The sequence below is a fragment of the Sprattus sprattus genome (genome assembly GCF_963457725.1).
Source record: "Sprattus sprattus genome assembly, chromosome: 16".
Lineage (NCBI taxonomy): Eukaryota > Metazoa > Chordata > Actinopteri > Clupeiformes > Clupeidae > Sprattus > Sprattus sprattus.
In genome coordinates, this window is record NC_137914.1 from 10,093,010 (window position 1) to 10,115,027 (window position 22,018).

The 22,018-nt window shown below is 42.6% G+C and overlaps 1 protein-coding gene across 2 annotated transcripts; it reads left to right on the plus strand.

Annotated features, from left to right (window-relative positions):
* The first annotated feature begins 1,434 nt into the window (after positions 1 to 1,434).
* myh7bb (myosin, heavy chain 7B, cardiac muscle, beta b) lies at positions 1,435 to 21,997 on the plus strand. Of its 2 annotated transcripts, XM_080854582.1 has the most exons (42): positions 1,435 to 1,552; positions 1,761 to 1,864; positions 3,047 to 3,190; positions 3,449 to 3,605; positions 3,724 to 3,751; positions 3,997 to 4,093; positions 4,612 to 4,704; positions 4,818 to 4,881; positions 5,001 to 5,099; positions 5,210 to 5,313; positions 5,743 to 5,881; positions 6,129 to 6,247; positions 6,658 to 6,807; positions 7,019 to 7,189; positions 7,964 to 8,143; positions 8,332 to 8,464; positions 8,568 to 8,638; positions 9,126 to 9,213; positions 9,309 to 9,426; positions 9,849 to 9,972; positions 10,129 to 10,265; positions 11,983 to 12,238; positions 12,524 to 12,766; positions 13,006 to 13,182; positions 13,704 to 13,849; positions 14,003 to 14,093; positions 14,249 to 14,638; positions 14,948 to 15,074; positions 15,352 to 15,470; positions 15,885 to 16,081; positions 16,402 to 16,585; positions 16,792 to 16,957; positions 17,415 to 17,539; positions 17,751 to 17,866; positions 18,012 to 18,204; positions 18,604 to 18,807; positions 19,056 to 19,181; positions 19,353 to 19,523; positions 19,626 to 19,730; positions 20,775 to 20,870; positions 21,115 to 21,252; positions 21,391 to 21,997. In XM_080854582.1, the coding sequence occupies exons 1-42, from the start codon at positions 1,453 to 1,455 to the stop codon at positions 21,430 to 21,432; spliced, it is 5,832 nt and encodes a 1,943-aa protein (XP_080710708.1). In that variant the 5' UTR covers positions 1,435 to 1,452; the 3' UTR covers positions 21,433 to 21,997. The 2 variants fall into 2 exon arrangements, with proteins under 2 accessions (XP_080710708.1, XP_080710707.1); XM_080854581.1 differs by lacking the exons at positions 1,435 to 1,552; positions 1,761 to 1,864; positions 3,047 to 3,190; positions 3,997 to 4,093 and having other exon boundaries at positions 3,497 to 3,605.
* The last annotated feature ends 21 nt before the right edge of the window (positions 21,998 to 22,018 follow it).

Here is a 22,018-nt window from a genome sequence, read left to right on the forward strand (position 1 = left end):
ACCAGTCAAGAGTAGGGCTTAGATCATCATACAATGAGCACCTTCCAAAGGTTATAATAGAGAGAGTATTCATATTTAAAAATGCCATCAGCTAGGCTATTATTTTTAAATGAGGCTGTGGAGAATGAGAAAATAAGTCACACCAAACAGAGAACCGTACAGGATGGTAATCTATCAAAGCACAATATGTTGATTCCCATTTATAACTTGATAAATATATATCCCACTGAACATAGATATCTGTCATGACTGGAGATGGACAAGGGGCACGTGCTGTATGGAGTATTTGAAATCAGATACGGAATACAGAGCATAGAAATAGGGTGAGCCGGTTCAGCACTGCTTGAGAGCTGCAAACCTTTTTGGATGGGCATCCATTGTGTCCTCCTACCTCCTACTACGTCATCTAGTCTATTTAATTCATGCTATTTTCACACATTTGAGAGACAACATTATCAGACCCCACCCTCAGAAATGCTGAATTGACACTCTGTCATTCCCGCACAGGAAAAAACGCAAAAAAATTCAGAAATTGAAGCTGACACTACACAGGTCAGCCATATAAACAGCTGAAATATATATGATATTCATGTAGGCCTACAACATGTTATGGAAACCTGACATGACATAAAACCCAAGAACAACCACTGCTGTTGATGTTGTTCCAAACCATCCAGCATGTTTAAATTGCAACTTTACAATTTGTTTAGATATTAATTTATAATTATGATATTATGGATTTGTTATGATTTACAAAATATACTTTAACACAAATTATAATTCACAAACATAGACTTCTTGACAAATGTGTACTTGGGTTGTCAAGTTAAAATATTGCCTTGCAGTAAGATCTTTTCTCACACTGCAAATCACTTCCGTGAGGTAATGCTTGCTTGCAACTCTCCATTCGATTACAATATAAATCTTAGAGGGACACAAGAGCGTTTTAAAAATAACCAGCTTACAATGGGTTTGTGCACCGAGATAGAAATGCCGCCTGCCTTTTGTGACAGTCCGTGGCAGGCAGAGGGGAACGACCAATGAAGTACCGAGGACTGAAGACACATGGAGATTTCTGACATATCTCCTCTAACCCTGACCTTGAGTGGGACAATAAAAAGGGACCAATATCAGAAGCTCAGGCCAAACTGGTGTGTGTGCTCTAAGGTTAGTACGGCAATGCATGCGCTCTCCGTTTCGCGCCCTCTTGTCACAAGTGTTTAACCTGGAGTTTTGAATTCGTAAAATGTCCTGCAAGAAATGATTCCAAATCGTAATACCTACTTTTTGAAGACTTTCATGTCAGTTTTTTTCTTATTTATAACAGCAATTCATAGAGGACAGGTGCGCAAGTGTTGGTAATTCGTTTCAACTACAGCACTCTGACTATAATATCTACTCTGAACATTTGCAGGTGCGTCGATACTGGTTCGGGGCCCGGAATTTATAAGCATGTCCTTGTTTTTGGAAATGAAAGAGTTCGGGGAGGCGGCCTCATTCCTCCGCAAAACTAACTTGGAACAACTGGCAGCTCAAGCCCATGCATTTGACGGTACGGTGAATTGATATTCCATTGTGAATTCAAACTCACCTGCATGGTCATTAAATTGGATTTCATTGCGCACTGAAAGCGTGTAACTAGCTAAATGTAGCTAGGTCCTTTATGCACTAAATCATTTTAACTGAAGTTGTTGATGGTGATGATTGTTTGAGAACATTACTTGAGTTTTGTTATGATACACTCACTCGCTTATGTTCAGGCAAAAAGCGTGTGTTCATTCCCGATGAGAAGGAGGCGTACTTAGAGGTGGAAGTGAAGGATGTTGACGGGGATAAAGCCACCGTTGAGACTAAGGATGGAAGGGTAAGTGACTCGATATTAGCTTCTCTGAAAAAGCGGTAACGCTGGCTCTGGTCTTTCATTAGTTGCTTATTATAGCCAGGAATCCCTTCAGCATTTGAAATAGTCTGAGGATAATATCACGAAATACTTTGTTATAATCTACTTTTTGTAGCAAAACCACGGGTACCTTGTAAATAGCTTGTAATTGTGTCAAGATTAAGCTGAAGAATATTATTATAAATATCAATTTAAAGTGTTCGTTTTGTAGTCTACATGAGCCTGGGATTGGTTTCCCGATGACGTGACGGTGAAGATTTTATAGTTGCTTACTTTTCTACGCGTTTTCCAAACCTAAGGGACATCTTCCTACATATATCTTAAGGGGTTGAATACTTGTTTCTGGCATAGATTGTCAGTCACGTAGTTTTGAGCATGCGTGACATAATGGGCATGACTCAGATTGAAGCGCTCATTCCTAAGTAAATATTTTTAATTAACCTAAACAAGGAATTATATGCAAATCAAAATTATTCATAGATTTGTATTTGCAAGGCATTTAAAATTAACGGCTCATTACTTTATACGGATATTTTTTCTTTTAATTTAATGCAGCACAAATGGAGTGCAACACAGTTTGGTCTTACATCGCAGTCAGTGCATACGCCCAGACTAGCACAGCAGTTTTAGGCTATAAAACATTTGTTTTATCTGAAAACTTTTCGTTTATAGCTGAGAGCAGTATATCAACCTTACGAAAGTATCTCTAACAGAGGGTAGCGTACCCTTAGCTAAGGACGTTCTAGAAAAACGCATGGAAACGTTGAGGAACACCTTAAGGTATAACTTACGAATGATGTAGTGTTAAGAAGGTTTTGAGAAAACAGCAATTGATTTCGGTCATTGTTAAACTGTACCAGACTGTTGCCGCCAACAAATGTGAATAAAGAAATTAAAGTCAATTATTCTGTTTGGTGATGAGGAGCATCTAACCTAATTGACAACCAGAAATATATATATATTAATGAATTTATACCGGCTATTAGCATTTTTAATTTCTTAGCTTTTACTTATGCAGACCTGTTGATTGTCTGTTAGATATTGCACTTTTTTATTTTGCCTTGCCAACTGAGAATTTCCCTGTTATTCCAGGATTATGGCTCTGCAGTGTGTCTGAGTTTTTGTTGTGTAATTTTTTTATTTTAGCTGTTGATTGTGAAAGAGGAGGAAATTCAGCAGATGAACCCCCCAAAGTTTGACATGATTGAGGATATGGCCATGCTCACACACCTCAACGAGGCCTCTGTCCTCTTTAACCTCCGGAGGCGATACAGCAACTGGATGATCTATGTGAGTCACACACACACTGTCTGCAATGTTAGGCTTAGATAGAATAAGTAAAGAAGATCAGACTCTGGTGAGAGTGTAAAAATAGAAGTGTGTTTTTGAACTATAGTTTTGCTAGAATGTGAATCACCTAATTGACACATTTTCAATAATGATTGAGTAAATCTCTTTCTTTCTCTCTCTCTCTCTCTCTCTCTTTGTATATGTGTGTTTGTGTGTGTGTGTGTGTGTGTGTGTTTGTGTTTCTTTCCTGGTCTGCAGACCTACTCTGGTCTGTTCTGTGTCACAGTGAACCCATATAAGTGGCTGCCCGTCTACTCGGCCTCGGTGGTCGCTGCTTACAAGGGCAAACGCCGCAATGAGACCCCGCCCCACATCTACGCCATCGCGGACAATGCCTACAATCACATGCTGCAGAGTGAGTTTCCTCCTACCTCCCTGCCCTCCTCAAGCCTGGAGGTGCCACATATAGATATCTGTTTCAATAAAGATTGGCTGGTAGTCAACGCTAAATCTGTTGTGTTCTATTACCCCAGATCGTGAAAACCAGTCCATGCTCATCACGTGAGTAGAATTACCCTGTTTGGTCCCACGTTTTCCCGTTGAATTCATTTAGTTACATCACAGCTACAGTTTTTTTCACCCATGCTCATTGTTCTCTCCTAACAAATGTAGATTTTAAAAAAGCAGGGAATGGTAGTTTTTGATGACCATTCCCAATTTTTGGTTTTTATCACTTAGCTGAACTTTTATACATATTGACTTTTTTCTCATGTAATCAACGCTAATGCTTTTTCTACCACTCCTAGCGGTGAATCCGGTGCTGGCAAAACTGTCAACACGAAACGCGTAATTCAGTATTTTGCCATTGTAGCTGCGCTTGGTGAAACAGGTGGAAAAAAAGGAGTAAGGGCAGACATTTTCTTTTTTTGTGCCATTTTTTTCCTCCCATCATCCATTCTTACTTTTTGCGTCTCGTTTTTTTGTTTAACAATTTTTTTGTCTTTTGTGTTTTTTTACCTTTTGAATTTTGTTGTGTGTATCTCACCTTTAGGTAATACCCCTCAAATACACCCAACTTTAAAATAACCGATAGATTGCTTTGTCAGTCATAAGATGTCCAGGTTTTGTTGCCCTTCTCCACAACAATCCTCCTGTTTTGTTTTTGCTTTTGTGTTTTTTTTCACCATCATTTCCCTCATCCCCGTATGTGGTTGTTTTTTGGAAATGAGATTTGAATTTTTGGTTTTGTTTTTCATCCCTTCTTGTGCCCCTGTCTTTTAACTTGTGTTTTTGTTCGCTCAGTCACCTTCCCTCAGAAACATACTTTTTTTTTTACTTCATCTCGTTCCACAGTTTTTTTTAATTCAGATGTGTCATAAGACATTGTGGCACTACTAGTAGTATTATTTGACCTCCTTCAGGGTACACTAGAGGACCAGATCATTCAGGCCAACCCTACCATGGAGGCTTTTGGCAATGCCAAAACTGTTAGGAATGACAACTCATCCCGCTTTGTAAGTGCAACAGTTATAATTTCCAACACATTGGAACCTTATGAAACTGTTAACTGGACCATCGTTACAACATAAAGTCTCATAATTACCTTCTCTCTCCTGTTGTCCATCAGGGCAAGTTCATCAGAATTCATTTTGGTTCCACGGGAAAACTGGCCTCTGCTGATATTGACATCTGTAAGAGTTTAGATGTCACCTTTGACATACCTTATGTTCGTGTAGAAGTGGCTGTTGTTGCTGGTTTTGTCAAGTTCAACTATGTATTCATAGTCTGTTTTCATGTCTCACAAATCAAGACCTTCTAGAAAAATCTAGAGTGATATTCCAGCAGCCGGGAGAGAGGAGTTACCACATCTACTACCAGATCATGTCTCAGCGAAAACCCGAGCTACTAGGTACGGTGGCCAGCCAGACCACTACCACTTTGCATCCCCTTTTCTCCACAATCTGTATGAATTCCTCAGAGTGTGCGATCTCTAAAATAATTGTCTTCATTCGCACACAGACATGCTGCTGGTGTCCTCCAATCCTTATGACTACCACTTTTGCTCCCAGGGAGTGACCACTGTGGACAACCTTGACGATGGTGATGAGCTCATGGCCACTGATGTAAGAACAGACAGGGGCGTTTCAAAGGGTGTGTGTGTGTGTGTGTGTGGGTGGGTGGGTGGGGGGGGGGGGGGGGCTTTCTAGACAGGGCCTAGAACAAGCCTTGTGATTTAAATATTTGAGATTCAAACTGCAGGGTTTGAGATGTTTCAGGGGGCGCACAAAATCTAGCTGCACCACTGAAAGAGGGACCCTGATTACTACCAGCTCTGGGTCACATCTGGGTTGGTTGAGGGCAGGGGTCCATCATGGAGTTAGTTTGTCTGTGGGCAGTGTTATTTATACCGGTATTAACACTAGCTATCTAGTGGGGCCCCTGGTGGATATCTGCTTACGGTCACTTTGTTATTTCTGTTTATCCGTCTCATGCTGTTTCGTTTTGTTTTCTGTCGCCTGTATCGTCATAACATCTGACTCCAACCACCTCAGCATGCCATGGACACGCTTGGCTTCACACCAGAGGAGAAGTACAGCTGCTACAAGATCGTCGGCGCCATCATGCACTTTGGCAACATGAAGTTCAAGACGAGGCAGAGAGAGGAGCAGGCAGAGGGCGACGGGACTGAGAGTAAGGGCTGCACTCAAACACACACACACACACACACACACACACAATTACTATAGCAGTTTTATATTTTAAAGATATGTATCATAAATGTTGGGGGGGGGGGGGGGGGGGGGTCCCCCTTGGTAAAAAACTGACACATATTAAAGGGGGGGGCAATTGTCCCTGCTCTAATATATGGACCTTTCCAACACTTTTCTGTTATGTGTGTGTGTGTGTGTGTGTGTGTGTGTGTGTGTATACGCACCAGGCGCTGACAAAGCCTCCTACCTGATGGGCATCAGTTCAGCAGACCTCATCAAGGGTTTACTGAACCCAAGGGTGAAGGTGGGGAATGAGTACATCGTCAAGGGCCAGACGGTTGAGCAGGTGAGAATATAGAATAATTTATGTAGAACTGCAATGGCAATAAGGATAACTGGTCTCACTTATATTACAATGCCCTTGTTACAATGTACGACGCTATTAAACGTAGTACAGTGTAGCAAATGTAACAATGAGAAACAATAACGACAACTAGTGCTACAGCAACACTGCTTTGCATTTCCATATTAAAAAGATTAAGGTTAGGATCAAGCTTAAGGAACATAATAATTATATTGTTAATGTTGTTCACTGATAATGAGAGTTACACTATTCTTAATGGAATGATTGCAATATAACCATAACACTGTAAATTAAGTGTTATTGGAGAAATATATATATTATATTTATGAGCAATATGATGAATACTTACAATATTATCAACACTGGGGTTCTCTTCATGTGTATCCATATAGGTGAACTATGCTGTTGGCGCGTTGGCTAAAGCCACCTACGACCGTATGTTCAGGTGGATCGTGGACCGGATCAATAAGACTCTATACACAGCCATCCCACGGCAGTACTTCATTGGAGTTCTGGACATAGCTGGATTTGAAATCTTTGAGGTATGCTCAGTGCAATACAACATGTTCTAACCTTTCTAAAGGAGCTGTACACAAATAGATAGAATAGAACAGAATGGAATAGAAGCAGTGCCAGAAAGCCTAAAGAACTAAAATAAATTGCGATTAGCGGTTGTAATCTTAATTGCAATAATAATCCTATCTCCTGTTTTTTTCCCTCTCACTTTCATCACGTTCTCCTCATCCCAACTAGTTCAACAGCTTTGAGCAGCTGTGCATCAACTTCACTAATGAGAAACTGCAGCAGTTCTTCAACCACCACATGTTCATCCTGGAGCAGGAGGAGTACAAGAGAGAGGGCATTGACTGGACCTTCATAGACTTTGGCCTGGACCTGCAAGCTTGCATTGACCTCATTGAGAGGGTGTGTAAGGATTCTTATTACACGGCTCTTCTTAATGCTGTAGAATGCTCCATTCACTTGAATGGGGCTTCCCAACGTTCTGCGGTCAACTATTTTCCGATAACTGACCGTTGCTATGGACTTAATGACCGCTGTCAAGGAAAGTGGCCTTTTTGCCTCTAATTCACGTCTTTCGTAGCACTCCGCAAGTAGTACGATAACTTATCAATGGAGTTTCAGCGGACGGTTGAGCAGCTGTGTTCTAAAGAATGTTCAACTGTCTTTGAAGTTCAACGTCTTTGGCGAACTATTTCTCTCCTTTTAAACACTACGTATAGTAACAAAAACAAATACATTGTAAAAAGACACACTGTGTTAAGTAATTTGTTTGTTTTAGTTGTAACCGTATAATAAGCGGGATAATGTATAGAACGCCGGTCATTGTCGGGAAAATAAGCCCCTTCAGGGTGAAGCAACACCCCTCCGCTTTCGCGTCGGGGTGCTGTTCGCCCTGTCGGGGCTTATTTTCCCGACAATGACCTGCGTTCTATACATTATCCCTTACCTAATGTATTCACTAGCATATCTTACTTCCCTGAAAACTCTCACTGTGTAAGATTTGCTTATATTTCCTGTGTGTTTACTGTGTGTGTGTGTGTGTGAGAGAGTGGGTGTTGTTGGTGAGAGAAAGAGAGAGATGAAGATAAAGAGAGGGATGCTGAGACTTTTATCTTTTAAATATTTCTTTTAAATATGTCTTTTAAGTCTTTTAAATATGTTTTGTTTTGTCTGCAGCCTATGGGTATATTATCCATTATGGAGGAGGAATGCATGTTCCCCAAATCAACAGACAACAGCCTTAAGGCTAAGCTCTATGACAACCACATTGGCAAGTCACCAAACTTCCTCAAGCCCAAACCTGACAAGAAGCGCAAATATGAGGGCCACTTTGAGTTGGTACACTATGCTGGAGTGGTACGTATATAACGCTGTGATCATGAAATCAAGTGGTTATTGGATTGTTTGTGTTGTGTACGGAAATGAGTCCCAATTATTTTAAACATTAAGTATAAACTCAATATATTGTAATGCCATCTAGACTGAATCTATACACTGAAGCTATTTGAAATTTGCCATGAAATGCCTTGTTTTCTATCTCTAAGGTGCCATATAATATTACTGGCTGGATTGACAAGAATAGAGATCCTCTGAATGAGACAGTTGTTGGGTGCTTCCAGAAGGCCTCGAACAAGTTGATGGCAAGCATCTTTGAGAACTTCATAGGTGGTGATTCAAGTAGGTGGTCATTTTAAATTAGGCAAGTTGAACCTATGTCGACACCCTAAAATGAAATGTCAGACTGATAGACATGTCATTTGTTTTCCTCAATGATTTGCAGCTGGTGAGCTTAAAGCTAAGGAGAAAAGGCGAAAAGGAGCATCTTTCCAAACGGTCTCACAGTTGCACAAGGTAGGCCCACCTGTCTCTGCTAATACTGCTTCACATCATCAAAGCAATAGCATGACTATGATTGTTTTTTTTTTAAGATCGCTATTAGTTTAAAACAACAGTCTACAGAGGGCTTTTGTGTGCATCTCAGTATGGTGGGTGCTTTGGTTACACCAAATAGCAAGGCTTTCATTTTGGACAAGAGAGGGAGTTAGTTAAGACTTGCAGTGATGTTTAGGGAAATAAACTCATGAACATCACTCTAAGTCTGTGCTATCTCCGCTCTCCCCGGCAACTGCACTGCACAAGGTACAGGTAAGAGTCTGCAATAATGAAGAGCATCGGTTTTCAGATTAGTCAAAGATCTCAAGAGTTAAGAATTATCATAGGCCTGTGTGCTTCCTTTGTCCTACTTTGTCTTTTTTTAACTTGGCAATAAATGTGTTCAAAAAAATGTCTGAGTGATCGATCCTCACCATAGCATTATTCGCCTTTTCCCTCTTTTTAGGAGAACCTGAATAAGCTCATGACTAACTTGAGAAGCACCCAGCCACACTTTGTGCGTTGTATCATTCCAAATGAATCGAAGATTCCAGGTACGAAGCTCGAAGTTCGTGTACTTTTGTTTTATTCGAAGTTCCCTCGTGGCCTGTGAACCAGGTCTAATGTGAGCACGCTGTTCTGCTTTCAGGAGAGATGGAGCCTTTCCTGGTCCTGCATCAGCTGCGCTGTAATGGTGTGCTGGAGGGCATCAGAATCTGCAGGAAGGGCTATCCCAACCGCATCCTCTACGCCGAGTTCAAACAGCGGTGAGCAGGACACCTCATGTGTAATACACTCGTAATACAAGACCTCACTCAATACATTACAGGACCAACCTCGATACAGGATCACGCTCAGAACAATATACAATACCACTCACCCATACAGGACCACGTTCAATACAATACAATATAATATACAATACCACACTTCATACATTACAGTACCACCCTCAATACAATATAATATACAATACCTTACTTAGTACATTATCAAATCCAAACCCACTGAAAACGCACTCAGTGTAGCTTCCTGTTTTTGTTTGTATCTAAATACACGTTTGTCTCCCAGTGAGGATTATTCCCTTTGTATCTGATTCACAGTGAATCATGCAGTCAAATCAAATAATCGTTTTCTCACAGCGGTAGGTTACTTCTCACTAACCTGGTATTCGCTCTCTGATCTCCAGCTACCGTATTCTGAATCCTCTGGCCATCCCAGAGGACACCTATGTGGACAGCAAGAAGGCAGCTCAGAAACTCCTCACCTCCCTCGACATTGAAGACACACAGTACAAATTTGGCCACACTAAGGTATAGAAGGCACTCTTAATTCACTCACTAAAGCTTTCAAATTCATCATGTCTTTGGCAACTGTTCTGTTTGACTCCATTTCAACGAATGAAACCTCCTCAAAAAAAGGAAACTTTTAAAATTATGAAGGCCTTGACCGTGTTTTGGTCTCTCCAGGTGTTCTTTAAGGCTGGTCTTCTGGGAGAGCTTGAGGACATGAGAGATGAGCGTCTGGCTAAGATCATCACGATGATCCAGGCCATGTGCCGCGGCAAGATCATGAGGATGCAACGCAAGAAGTTCCTGAAAGAGAGGTGAGAATCACCCAGCACCTTCACACACTATTAGCTTAAGGAACCTTGTACATTAATGCATCGGCTCGCAGTACAGGGTAGGTACACTACCGTTCAAAAGTTTGGAATCACCCAGAAAATGACACGTTTTTGGGAAAACCCATATCTGCATCTATCAAACATTTTTAACTAAGGGAACCTTGTGTTTTCCTAAAGCTCTCATTGGAATAAGCTAACGGAACAGTATGGATATATATTATTATCGTTATAGCTCACACTCATCCTGTCTAAAGAGATCTTTATCACGTTGCTTATAGAGCGGTGGTTGTCTAAGCTGTTAAAAGTGTCTCAGCATTGGCACGGTTGATTTAAAGCACTGTGGTATTTATCACATTCAAGCGTGTCTCTAAGGCGGCTCCAGATTGTCTCTTAATTTAATGCTTAATTTAATGATAATTCCCTGGCACTTGACGAATGTGTGAGGATTTGACCATGGGTGTGTATGTGTGTGTAAGGGCACATTTAAGAAGGTTGTTGCACGCGAGAAATGTCCGAGGCATGGCGCAGCTGTGGCGAGACGTGTGCCAGGCGGCGTGTCCACGCGTACATGTATGGGCTTGCGTGTGGTCCCCGTGGAGAACGCCTGTTTAAAAAAACACACATAAGCCACTGCCTGGGCCATTCCTACAACAGGAGCAGGTGTGTGTTATAGTCATACTGGGGGTTGGGGGGTGACAGTTGGGGGGGGGGGGGTCCAGTATCACCAAGAGCCCTCATGCCAGTTGTCCAAACCCAGTCAGCCCCCCCTGCTGCCCCGTATACAAAAATAAACTCCATTCTTCTGCTGTCTCCTTTGTCCAGACTGGCCAAAGCTAAGAACAACCGCATCCCTGGAATACCAGTCCAGGTGACAGGGGATTAAGTCCTCCTGTTTCACGGGGCTCTTTGGTTTCAGATAATCAACAACCTCAACCCAACCTTTTGACTTGCAGAGTGTGTGTCACCATGCCAGCAATCCGGAATTGATTTATCCCCCACTGGATGGGCTGGCGCGTTGGCCGTCACACACACAGCTTGACAGCGCCGGCCACATGACACAATGGGCTGTGTGATCCTGTCCGTATTTGGGTGTTCGGAGCACAGGGCTAATTTAGAACAATGGAGAGCAAGGGGGGGGCTGCAGATGGACTGTCAAGATGAATAGCATGTCACACTTAAACCCAGAGCAAGGATGGGTCAAGGAATGAAATGGGAGAAGAGAAGAAATGAGATGAGAAGGAAGGGAACAATAGGACTGTAAAAAAAGCTGACTGTTTACAGTCATTCGAAGGGAATTTCAAAAGAGTGAAAAGTGAGTTTTCACATCAGGTTGTTTCCTGCACTCACACTTGAAATTCTCTTCGTTCTTCAATTGCAGCTCCCAACAAAGAGAACATGTTGAACTCAATAAACTTGTGTAGTGGTAACAAGAGCCCAACTTTACCTATCCTTTCACAGATTCACAAAATAGAGCTTGACTCACAAATCTAGAAAACAAGGAATTCTAGAAGAAAACAACACAAAAGTTTGTACCTCCCTACAAGAAAACAAAAACCTAAATTCTCACCAGAGTGCACTTAACAGCACACACACAATGATATGATTTTTTTTTTTTTGCGAATGTGGGAGCAACTGTGTGCTGCGTTTTCCTCATTCCAATTTAATTCCAAGTGCCATGTTTTTTTTTGCCCCTCTACAGGGAGGCCATCATGGTCATCCAGTGGAACATACGAGCCTTTTACACGGTGAAGAATTGGCCCTGGATGACCCTCTTCTTCAAGATCAAGCCCCTGCTGAAGAGCGCAGCAACAGAGAAGGAGCTGGCCGCTCTGAAGGAGGAGTATCAGAAGCTGAAGGAGGCCTACGAGCGGTCTGAAGCCAAACGCAGGGAGCTGGAGGAGAAGCAGGTGTCCCTGGTCCAGGAGAAGAACGATCTCGCCCTGCAGCTCCAGGCCGTGAGTACCAGTGGTGATGCATTATGGGACACAGGACTTGTGCCCTGTACTGTACATAGTATACTATATCTGTATTATTTTATATGTTATTACTATAAATGTAATGTATTATAATATATAGTTTATACATTTTTTAAATAATATGCACACATATCAATGTTAGATTATTTATCTTATAAATACCATATCATAAACTAAACAAATAATGAAACAATACTTGTAGCATTCATTGTGTAACAGTTTTATTGTTTATTTACATCATGAATTGTTATTTTTCAACCTCAGGAACAAGACAACCTTGCTGATGCAGAGGATCGCTGCAACCTCCTGATTAAAGCCAAGCTTCAGCTGGAGAGCAAAGTGAAGGAGCTGATGGAGAGGCTGGAGGATGAGGAGGAGGTCAGTTCCAGCATCCTCACCAAGAAGCGCAAGCTGGAAGACGAGTGTGCCGAGCTGAAGAAGGACATCGACGACCTGGAGATCACCCTGGCCAAGGTGGAGAAGGAGAAACATTCCACCGAGAACAAGGTAAGACGTGCTGAAATGAGTCTTGATGAATGCAGAAAAAGGACCAAAAGACACTCCGTCTAAAACTTCTGACAACTGTTGAAGCAGACCATTGTTTTTTTTCTTTTCCGACCCAATATTTATTGGGTTTTTTTGTTTTTTAAGAGAAAAATATACACCCCAATGAGGAGAAACAATAGGACAATATGTCATACATAAGCAGACCCATTGTTGACCAAGTCCCTCTGACATGAACACAGGTGAAGAACCTGACTGAGGAGATGGCCACCCTGGATGAGTCCATCCAGAAGCTGTCCAATGAGAAGAAGGCTTTCCAGGAGGCCCACCAGCAAGTCCTGGAGGACCTGCAGGCAGAGGAGGACAAGGTCAACATGCTGAGCAAGGCCAAGATCAAGCTGGAGCAGCAAGTGGATGGCGTGAGTGTCTAGATAGGTCTAATGCAGTGGTTCTTAACCTGGGGTTCATTGAGCCACTCTCAGGGGTTCGGGAGGGGTCAAGACACACACAGTATAGCCCGGTTCACACTAGCAATGTCGTTTTGAAGAAATTATATTTTATTTTTCAAATTACGAAGGGTTCGACGAATCCACTGATGAGGCTTGCAGGGTTCAGTACCTCCAAAAAGGTTAAGAACCACTGGTCTAATGCCTACCTCTGAGACGTTATCTTATACTGTGCTTGAGGACATAGGGAATAGGCTTTATCACAGTAGAGGATTATACAGTGTTTGAAAAAGTGTGCTTGAAAACTGTATATAAAGTATATAAAAGTATATAAAGTATTTTCTTTTTTAATTTAGTTTTTTGTTATGACAAATACATCGCAAGATGTATTTAGTGCTTAAACAAGCATAAGGAAGCCATGGTGAGATTAACTGAGTTGGTGTGTTTGTTTGTTTGTTTGTTTTTTCTCATACACATGTTGATGGTCTCCATAGTTGGAAGGTTCCCTGGAGCAGGAGAAAAAGGTCCGCATGGATCTTGAACGGGTCAAGCGAAAGCTGGAGGGGGATCTCAGAATCGCCCTTGAATCTGCTGCAGGCCTGGAGAATGACAAGCAGCAGATGGAGGAGAAGCTCAAAAAGTGAGTGTCTAAAAAAAAAATACAGGGAGACCTTACCTTCCTCGAAGCGTTCTTAAGATGGACATAACCATGTAGTAGCTGTTCAATAGCCTACACGTACATTGGAAGTATTCCATGTGATTCCAACAAGTAATGCTCTTTACTTTCAAACAGGAAAGACTTTGAAATGGTTCAGATGGGCTCTAAGTTGGAAGATGAACAATCCCTGATCATTCAGCTACAGAAGAAGATTAAAGAAGTCCAGGTACTTAGTGTACATTTAACAGAAGTTCCCAACTCCTGAATGCATGTAGAAACACTGGAAAGAGTTGCTTAGAGACTCATTTAGTTTCCTGGTTAAGTCATTTTACATTGTAACAGGATTCTTGGTTAAACAGTATGTTGTCATCTTCTCCGAAGGCCCGCATTGAGCATCTGGAAGAGGAGCTGGATGCTGAGCGTGTGGCGAGGTCCAAAGCGGACAAACAGCGCTGCGAGCTCTCCCAGGAGCTGGCGGAGCTGAGCGAGCGTCTGGAGGAGGCCGGCGGCGCCACGGCGGCACAGATCGAGATGAACAAGAAGCGCGAGGCGGACTACCTGAAGATGCGCCGCGACCTGGAAGAGGCCTCGCTGCACCACGAGGCCACCATGGCCATGCTGCGCAAGAAGCACGCCGACAGCGTGCTGGAGCTGGGGGAGCAGCTCGACAACCTTCAGAGGATCAAGCAGAAGCTGGAGAAGGAGAAGGCCGAGGCCAAGATGGAGGCCGACGACCTGGCATCCAACCTGGAGCACATGGCCAAGGGCAAGGTGAGAGATGGAGCATAAAGCATGAAGTTCCCACTTAATCCAACATCACTCGGGGGCAGGGTTGGGACACCTGGAAGTGTCAGGGGGCCTGGAAGGTCATTCATATTAAGTTTATAGAGAATGACATTTTTTAGGAAGCCTCCCATTTCTAGCAGCACCCCTGTTCATAGTGAGACAGCAGGGTCTGTTACAATGAAGAAAGAACACCAAATAAACAATGTCAGTCACTATTCTGTGCTTCAACATTCAGATTAAGATTTCTTACACAAGCTAAACTCGCTGAATCGCTTTCTTATCTCCATCCACCAGACTTCCATTGAGAAGATGTGCAGGCTGTACGAGGACCAGCTGAACGAGGCCAAGGCGAAAATTGATGAAATGCAAAGGCAGCTCATGGACTTGACATCCCTGAAAGCCCGAGCCCAGACCGAGTGTGGTAGGCCTTGCATCCCTCACCAATGAACTAGTGTAACGGAGTTCAATGTATAGACATAGTGGCCTGTATAATACATTTACACTTAAATGTATAGACATTTACAGAAATAGAATGTATAGACAGAGACATGATTTTCACTTTCTAAATGAATTAATATATATTCTTTGTAAATTAGTTTAAACCTGAAAAATCAGTGAAAAACTGTGAAGATTTTCCTATGCAAAGTTTTACTGTCCAAGACTCCTAGTTTGTATTGACTGTCTCTCTCTCTAATCAGCTGAGGTGACTCGTCGACTGGAGGAGAGGGAGGTGCTGGTCATGCAGCTCCAGCGCACCAAGATCAACTTCAGCCACAATGTGGAGGAGATGAAGAAGCACAATGAAGAGGAGAGCAAGGTCAGAAGAAATCTCACTGGCATTTAACATTTCCTTTTTACATAGGGATTTTGCCTGTGATTGTCATTTCATATGGAGTTAAATGAAATATTGTCCTTTTACAATTCAATGTTTTATTCATAATTTTGACATATTTGTACACCAGAAGATTACTTAAGCAATAAGGTACGAGAGGCAGTATTGTATCGTCAATAATATACCTTTCGAGGGTGTTGTTAGGCCCGGCGCGCAGCGATGGTTCTTATATTCCTGATGAATCACATTCGTCAGGTATTCAGCAAGTATTGGCTGTCATACGGTACAGTTATTGACTGCCATACGGCACAGTTAGGAAGGGCAAATATTGGCTGTCATACAGTACAGTTAGACAGGGCAAGTCGCTCTTTTTCACATGTTTCTCTGCGCGTCCATCAGGCGAAGAATGCCCTGGCCCATGCACTGCAGTCGTCCCGCCATGACTGTGACCTGATGAGGGAGCAGCTGGAGGAGGAGCAGGAGGCCAGGTCGGAGCTGCAGCGCGCCCTGTCCCACGCCAACGCCGAGGTGGCCCAGTGGAGAACCAAATACGAGACCGACGCAATCCAGAGGACAGAGGAGCTGGAGGAGTCCAAGTAAGGACCGCAACTACGGGATCTACTAGATAAGGCATTAAGTCTGAGGGTTTAGGTAAATGCAGCATAGGCTCAATTGCATCTGCATTAAGCAATTTGGACAATGAGGTGTGAAGATTTAGATATTTCACGAGCGCTTACGTCTCGTGGTAGGGAACCAGTGGAACTCCAATCTCCATTCAAACTAAAGGAGCACTGCATCATTATGAACACAAATTTTACGCAATACAGTTTCTTGTAAACTATGTAAATACCACATCCGACAACTACACCGTGTGGACACATATCTACCCATTTTAAAAGCATGACTTTGCCTACAGGAAGAAGCTGGTGGCGCGCCTGCAGACAAGCGAGGAGTTTACGGAGGCCTCCAACGCCAAGTGTGCCTCTCTGGAGAAGACCAAAAACAGGCTGCAGGTTGAGATTGAGGACATGATGGTGGAACTGGAACGCTCCAATGCTGTAGCCACCGCCCTGGATAAGAAGCAACGCAACTTTGATAAGGTCAGTGCATGGTTGACCATTTCAGAGGATTTTATCAATCCAACAATGTAAAACGTCTGTATACTGCCTCGAAGTTAGTGATGCAAACAGCTATCCGACGAATTCCAAAACAAATGTTGCTTAAAGTATCTTGGTTCCATCCTCTGCTCATTTGGAAAATTGCCTTGCTTTTACATTGCGACTGAAGATTGTGTTAACTGATCCAGGTGCTGTTGGAGTGGAGGCAGAAGTACGAAGAGTCGCACACTGAGCTGGACTCCTCCCAGAAGGAGGCGCGCAGTCTCAGCACTGAGCTTTTTAAGCTCAAGAATTGCTACGAGGAGGCGCTCGACCACCTGGAGACAGTCAAACGGGAGAACAAGAACCTGCAGGGTAAGCGTGATATCTGAACCGCAACACAAGACAATTCAACATGAGACTAATTCAAGTTCAAGTTCAAGTGCTTTATTTGTCACATACACAATCATGTAGTGAAATGTAAAAGGGTCTACGCTCCACAAAAAAAAAATATTAAATGAGGAAAGAGTGCTGAATTAAAAACTATGTGAGTAACTTAAATTGGGTTCAATAGTCTCACTGCCTGTGGGTAAAAACTCCTCCTAAGTCTCTCAGTCCTTGAATTGAGACTGCAGAGGCGTCTACCCGACGGCAAAAGACACTGGGACAAAACATTAACAATACCAGATTAGTAGTTTTAGTTGTCCACAATTAAAATGCTTCCAAATTTACAATAATAATGTTCTCCTGTAAGACTAAAATATGTGTTCTGGTATACGCTGGCCCTTATATATAATTAAATAATCACATGTTATAACACATCTGGTTGCAGAGGAGATTGCAGACCTTGTTGATCAGATCAGCCAGGGTGGGAAGACCATCCATGAGTTGGAGAAGGTAAAGAAAGTACTAGATGTTGAGAAGGGCGACATACAAGCAGCACTGGAGGAAGTAGAGGTAAGCTCTGGCTTCTTTCGTTTTTCATAAGACATTAAAGGAGAAAAATTAAAGCATATTCTGGCAGAAAAATATAACATTTTCCAACTTCACACATTTGTTTAATGGATGTGTTACTGTCAAAGCAAGTACTCTTTGGTACACATTCACAACTCTAACCTATATAGGTTGATATGTAAATTCTGCCTGTTTGTCTTTTCCATGGATTCAGGGTAGCTTGGAGCACGAGGAGAGTAAGACACTACGGATGCAGTTTGAGCTCACCCAGTTCAAAACTGAGATTGAGAAGAAGCTGGCTGAAAGGGATGAAGAGATTGACAACCTCCGGTAAGACACAGTACCAGTACCAAAATGAATTTCACAAGAAGCAATGTAAGGAACTGTTTAAAAGTAAATGCAGTTTAGCACTAAGACCAAAATCACTTTAATCAACATCTAATGGTTCTTCTTACTTGTTCCCTTTACCTGATAGTCGTACCCACCAACGCACTCTTGAGTCCATGCAACTCACCCTTGATGCCGAGCTCAGATCCCGCAATGAAGCATTGAGGCTTAAGAAGAAGATGGAGGGAGACCTGAACGAGATGGAGGTCCAACTCAGCCATGCCAACCGACAGTCCGCCGAATCCCAGAAAGTGGTCCACCACTTACAGTCCCAGATCAAGGTGAGATGGAGACAAGAGAAAGGAAAAAGAATTAAACACAGAGGCAGAAATAGGATTGTAAAACAGCTGAGTGATCAACAAAGCAGAACAACATTCATTGCAAGGCAAAGTATAGTTATGATATTAGATCTTGAATTCTCTTGTTCAGTTGATCTTCAACATTTCTGCTTGCAGACTTTCTGCATCTGCAAATGTGTACAGTTGTTAAACAAGACTGTGGTCTTGTAACTAATACAGTACATGCATGAATCCACTCATTGAATTGGAGTAGAAAAGTTAGTTATTTGCATGCAAATGTTCTGTGTTACATAACATAAAGCATCCATACACCTTGATGTCTTGTGGTGGGACAGTAAATCCCAATGGAGTAGCTTCATTGGCTCTTCTTTGACCCCTCAGTCGCTGCACATAGAGTTGGACTCAACCGTCCACAAGAACGAGCAGCTCAAAGAGCAGACTTCACTGACGGAACGCAGGTGCGTCCTCCTGGCCGCTGAGGTGGAGGAACTACGTTCCGTTGTGGAGCAAACGGACCGCGGGCGCCGCCTGGCAGAACACGAGCTCATGGAATCCACGGAAAGAGTCAACCTGCTGCACTGCCAGGTTAGCTCACCTGCTCAGCCTCTTGCGTGATGTTGCCGTAGTTACTGAAGTCTTCTTACACAGACAAGACAAGATTTTGATTACAGTGTCATTAAAATAAAGATTAATTTATACAGAAGGTACTTCATGTTTATTAAAGACATTTTCCACCCTTACTGTTCATTTTCTAATGGTGATGAACTGATGAACTCTGAGATAACATTGCAGCCCAGTAATAACACACTACACACGTTTCTTTGATTCTCCAGAACACAGCCGTGTTGAACCAGAAAAAGAAAATGGAGACTGACCTCACAGTGCTAGTTGGAGAGGTGGATGATGCCGTGCAGGAGTGCAGGAGTGCAGAGGAGAAAGCCAGGAAGGCCATCACAGATGTAAGTTCCCCCCTGATCTCAATGCACAGCACTAGTTGATGGCACTTGACTGCCACCTTAAGGGGAAAGTATGGAAAGACACCACCATTTGCTTTGATTTATGACACAACTGTTTGAATATATTGACAAATGCAATTTCATTTTTTTTTTCTTGACCTTCCCAAAACCCAGGCTGCCATGATGGCCGAGGAGCTGAAGAAGGAGCAGGACACAAGTGCTCATCTGGAGAGGGCGAAGAGGAACATGGAGCAGACTGTCAAAGACATGCAGCTGCGTCTGGATGAGGCCGAGCAGATGGCCCTCAAGGGAGGCAAGAAGCAGATCCAGAAGATGGAGTCTAGGGTGAGGAACCGGCCATTGATTTTCGAGCTGAGACCTACTCTGGGGGTGGGGCCAGAGGTTAAGCCTCATCTGTGTGAAATTGAAATGCTGTGCTTGTTCCAGGTGAGAGAGCTGGAGAGTGAGCTAGACTTCGAACAGAGGAAGACTGCTGAGTTCCAGAAGGGCATGCGCAAGTATGAGAGAAGGATCAAGGAGCTCACTCATCAGGTACGGACACTGTGCCTTTGATTAAAATAGCTTAACACAAGCATCAGTGTTGGGGGAACTTTGCAAGCTACCAATTACTTCACACTGGAAGAAGATGAACAACAGCAAAGCTACCCTAGGGAGAAATGTAGTATGGTTTACTAAAGCTACTTAGAAAAAAACTGCTTTGACAAAAGTGATCAAATTGAAAATGTACACATGGTACAAAAAACTATAACAAAATATAACAGAAAAATTTGATGGCAGCCAAAAATGCCACTCAATTGAGTTTATTGCAAAAAGTGCCCACATGTTCACATAAACCGACTAAATAAAATACTGTACTCAGGTGCTAGAAACGTCAACTTTGGTTTTATATAAAATGTCCATCAGTCAGACATATGCCTTCTAGAGTCCAGGTGGGGTATAGCACCAAGCAGGATTACTCAGTTAGTCAGGTGAAATGTAGGTTTTGTCGGTGGAGCTAGACAGAGCCATGCATTTGCTTAAGTATGGCCATGGTGATTTCTCCACGGGCTGAGATCCTGGAGATATATCCATGATGACGCGCGCCTTTTTGAACATGCGTGACGCAGAGGGTCAAGTGTGGTGGTGGCTGCCTGATGAATGCGTTGCCTGGTCATGTCTTCACAGCGGTCAGGATAAGAGAAAAAGTGGGCGGGAGTAGTCAGATGGGGTTCATGACAGTAGAGATGCAGTGGTAAAATATGGCCAATATTGGCACAACACTGACAAGCATTCAATCTGCTTAAGTTCAATTATTAGCGTTCCTTGTTTGTGTTTGTTTTGTGCTGGGGATGTAACAATAGTCCAAATATAGCCCACAAGCAGCGATCATGGGGTCCAGGCACATGCAGAAGTGATTAAACCAAATAGGAATCTAACACTGTTTCAGAGAAAAAAATTCACTTCGCTGCTTGGACCGCCAAAAAGACTACCTCTGAAAACTGTGTTAAAAAATATATATATATATATATTCACTTTTCGTTGATTCATTTAATGTTAATTTTCCTCACCCAATACTTTGTCATTGTTTCCTTGCAGACAGAGGAAGATAGGAAGACCCTGCTAAGGATGCAGGACCTGATTGAAAAGCTGCAAACCAAAGTGAAGTCCTACAAAAGGCAGGCTGTGGAAGCAGTGAGTCCCATTTTTATAAAAAAAAATGCCTTGATAGATCAAAAACATTGATGTTTATAGCCCGTGTGTTCCTTCAGTAGTGAATAAATAGAGGGATACTCTGTTATCTGTTACATCTTTGTAAAACAAATTATTACACGTGAGCACTTCTGGGTCTTCAGTGCTTCCTCGTCAGGCTGGCTGTGGCTGTATTCTGAACAGTAGCTTCCTGCTAATAACTTGCTTGGCCATCTGTCACCACCAGGAGGAGCATATGAGCAGCAACATGACCAGGTTCAGGAAAATCCAGCACGATCTTGATGACGCAGAGGAGAGGGCAGATATAGCTGAGACTCAGGTCAACAGGCTACGTGTGCATTCGAAGGAGCAGGTAATAGTGAAGGTAAGAACCAAACAACTGTGAGTCGCTGGGGTCACACGCTGACTACGACTAGTGCACACCTTTTCATTGTGTCTTAGCCTATTCAGATGGCCAACAAATGCGCAAACTGTCACTTACCCCATTGGTTCTTTTTTGCAGATCACGGAGTCAACAGAAGCAAGTCGACAGCTGATGCCTTGAACAGAAGCGATGTAACAAGCCTGAAGATGTATTTAACGGTGCTTTTTAATCTGTACAAACAAATTGGCACATTTAATATGAAGATGTCTAGTGAGTTGTCTTTTTTTTGAAGCAGTGTAGACTTTGTCTTTGCTTAACTGCAGTGAAAGAATAGTGCAATAGTGGCACTCTAATGAAAACTTTGACGTGCCTTTTGGAATGTACCATCGAGGAATTGCAGCTGCACTATTCCAATGGACTTTGACCTTGTGACCTTGTGTGAGTTGAAGTAGTAATTCAAGTACAAGCAGTTGCAGTTACATTTAGGACAGCAGAAGTTAACCTTAATGCATGTGAAAGCCACTGAGCTGCTTAAGATCTTTCAAGTAAAGAGGAAATAAATCCAAGGTGTGCATTTTGATGTGATTCTGAAGTAAGCCTATGGGTATATCTGATCAGACAGACTACCATAAACTAGCGTGCGGTGTGTTATAACCTTCAGGCATCCCAAATACGGAGTTAAATTATTCCCCCCTTCAAGCCGTCCTTGAACTAATGAAAATAAACAATAAAAATATGATGACCATCTGACTGACTGTCGTTTTTG

Excerpts from the sequence above, each read along its gene's own strand:
- myh7bb (XM_080854582.1), top strand. The coding sequence starts at position 1,453 with ATGTCCTTGTTTTTGGAAATGAAAGAGTTCGGGGAGGCGGCCTCATTC. Across the intron at positions 4,705-4,817 it reads ATGACAACTCATCCCGCTTT|GGCAAGTTCATCAGAATTCA; the intron begins GTAAGTGCAACA and ends GTTGTCCATCAG. Across the intron at positions 7,190-7,963 it reads GCATTGACCTCATTGAGAGG|CCTATGGGTATATTATCCAT; the intron begins GTGTGTAAGGAT and ends TTTTGTCTGCAG.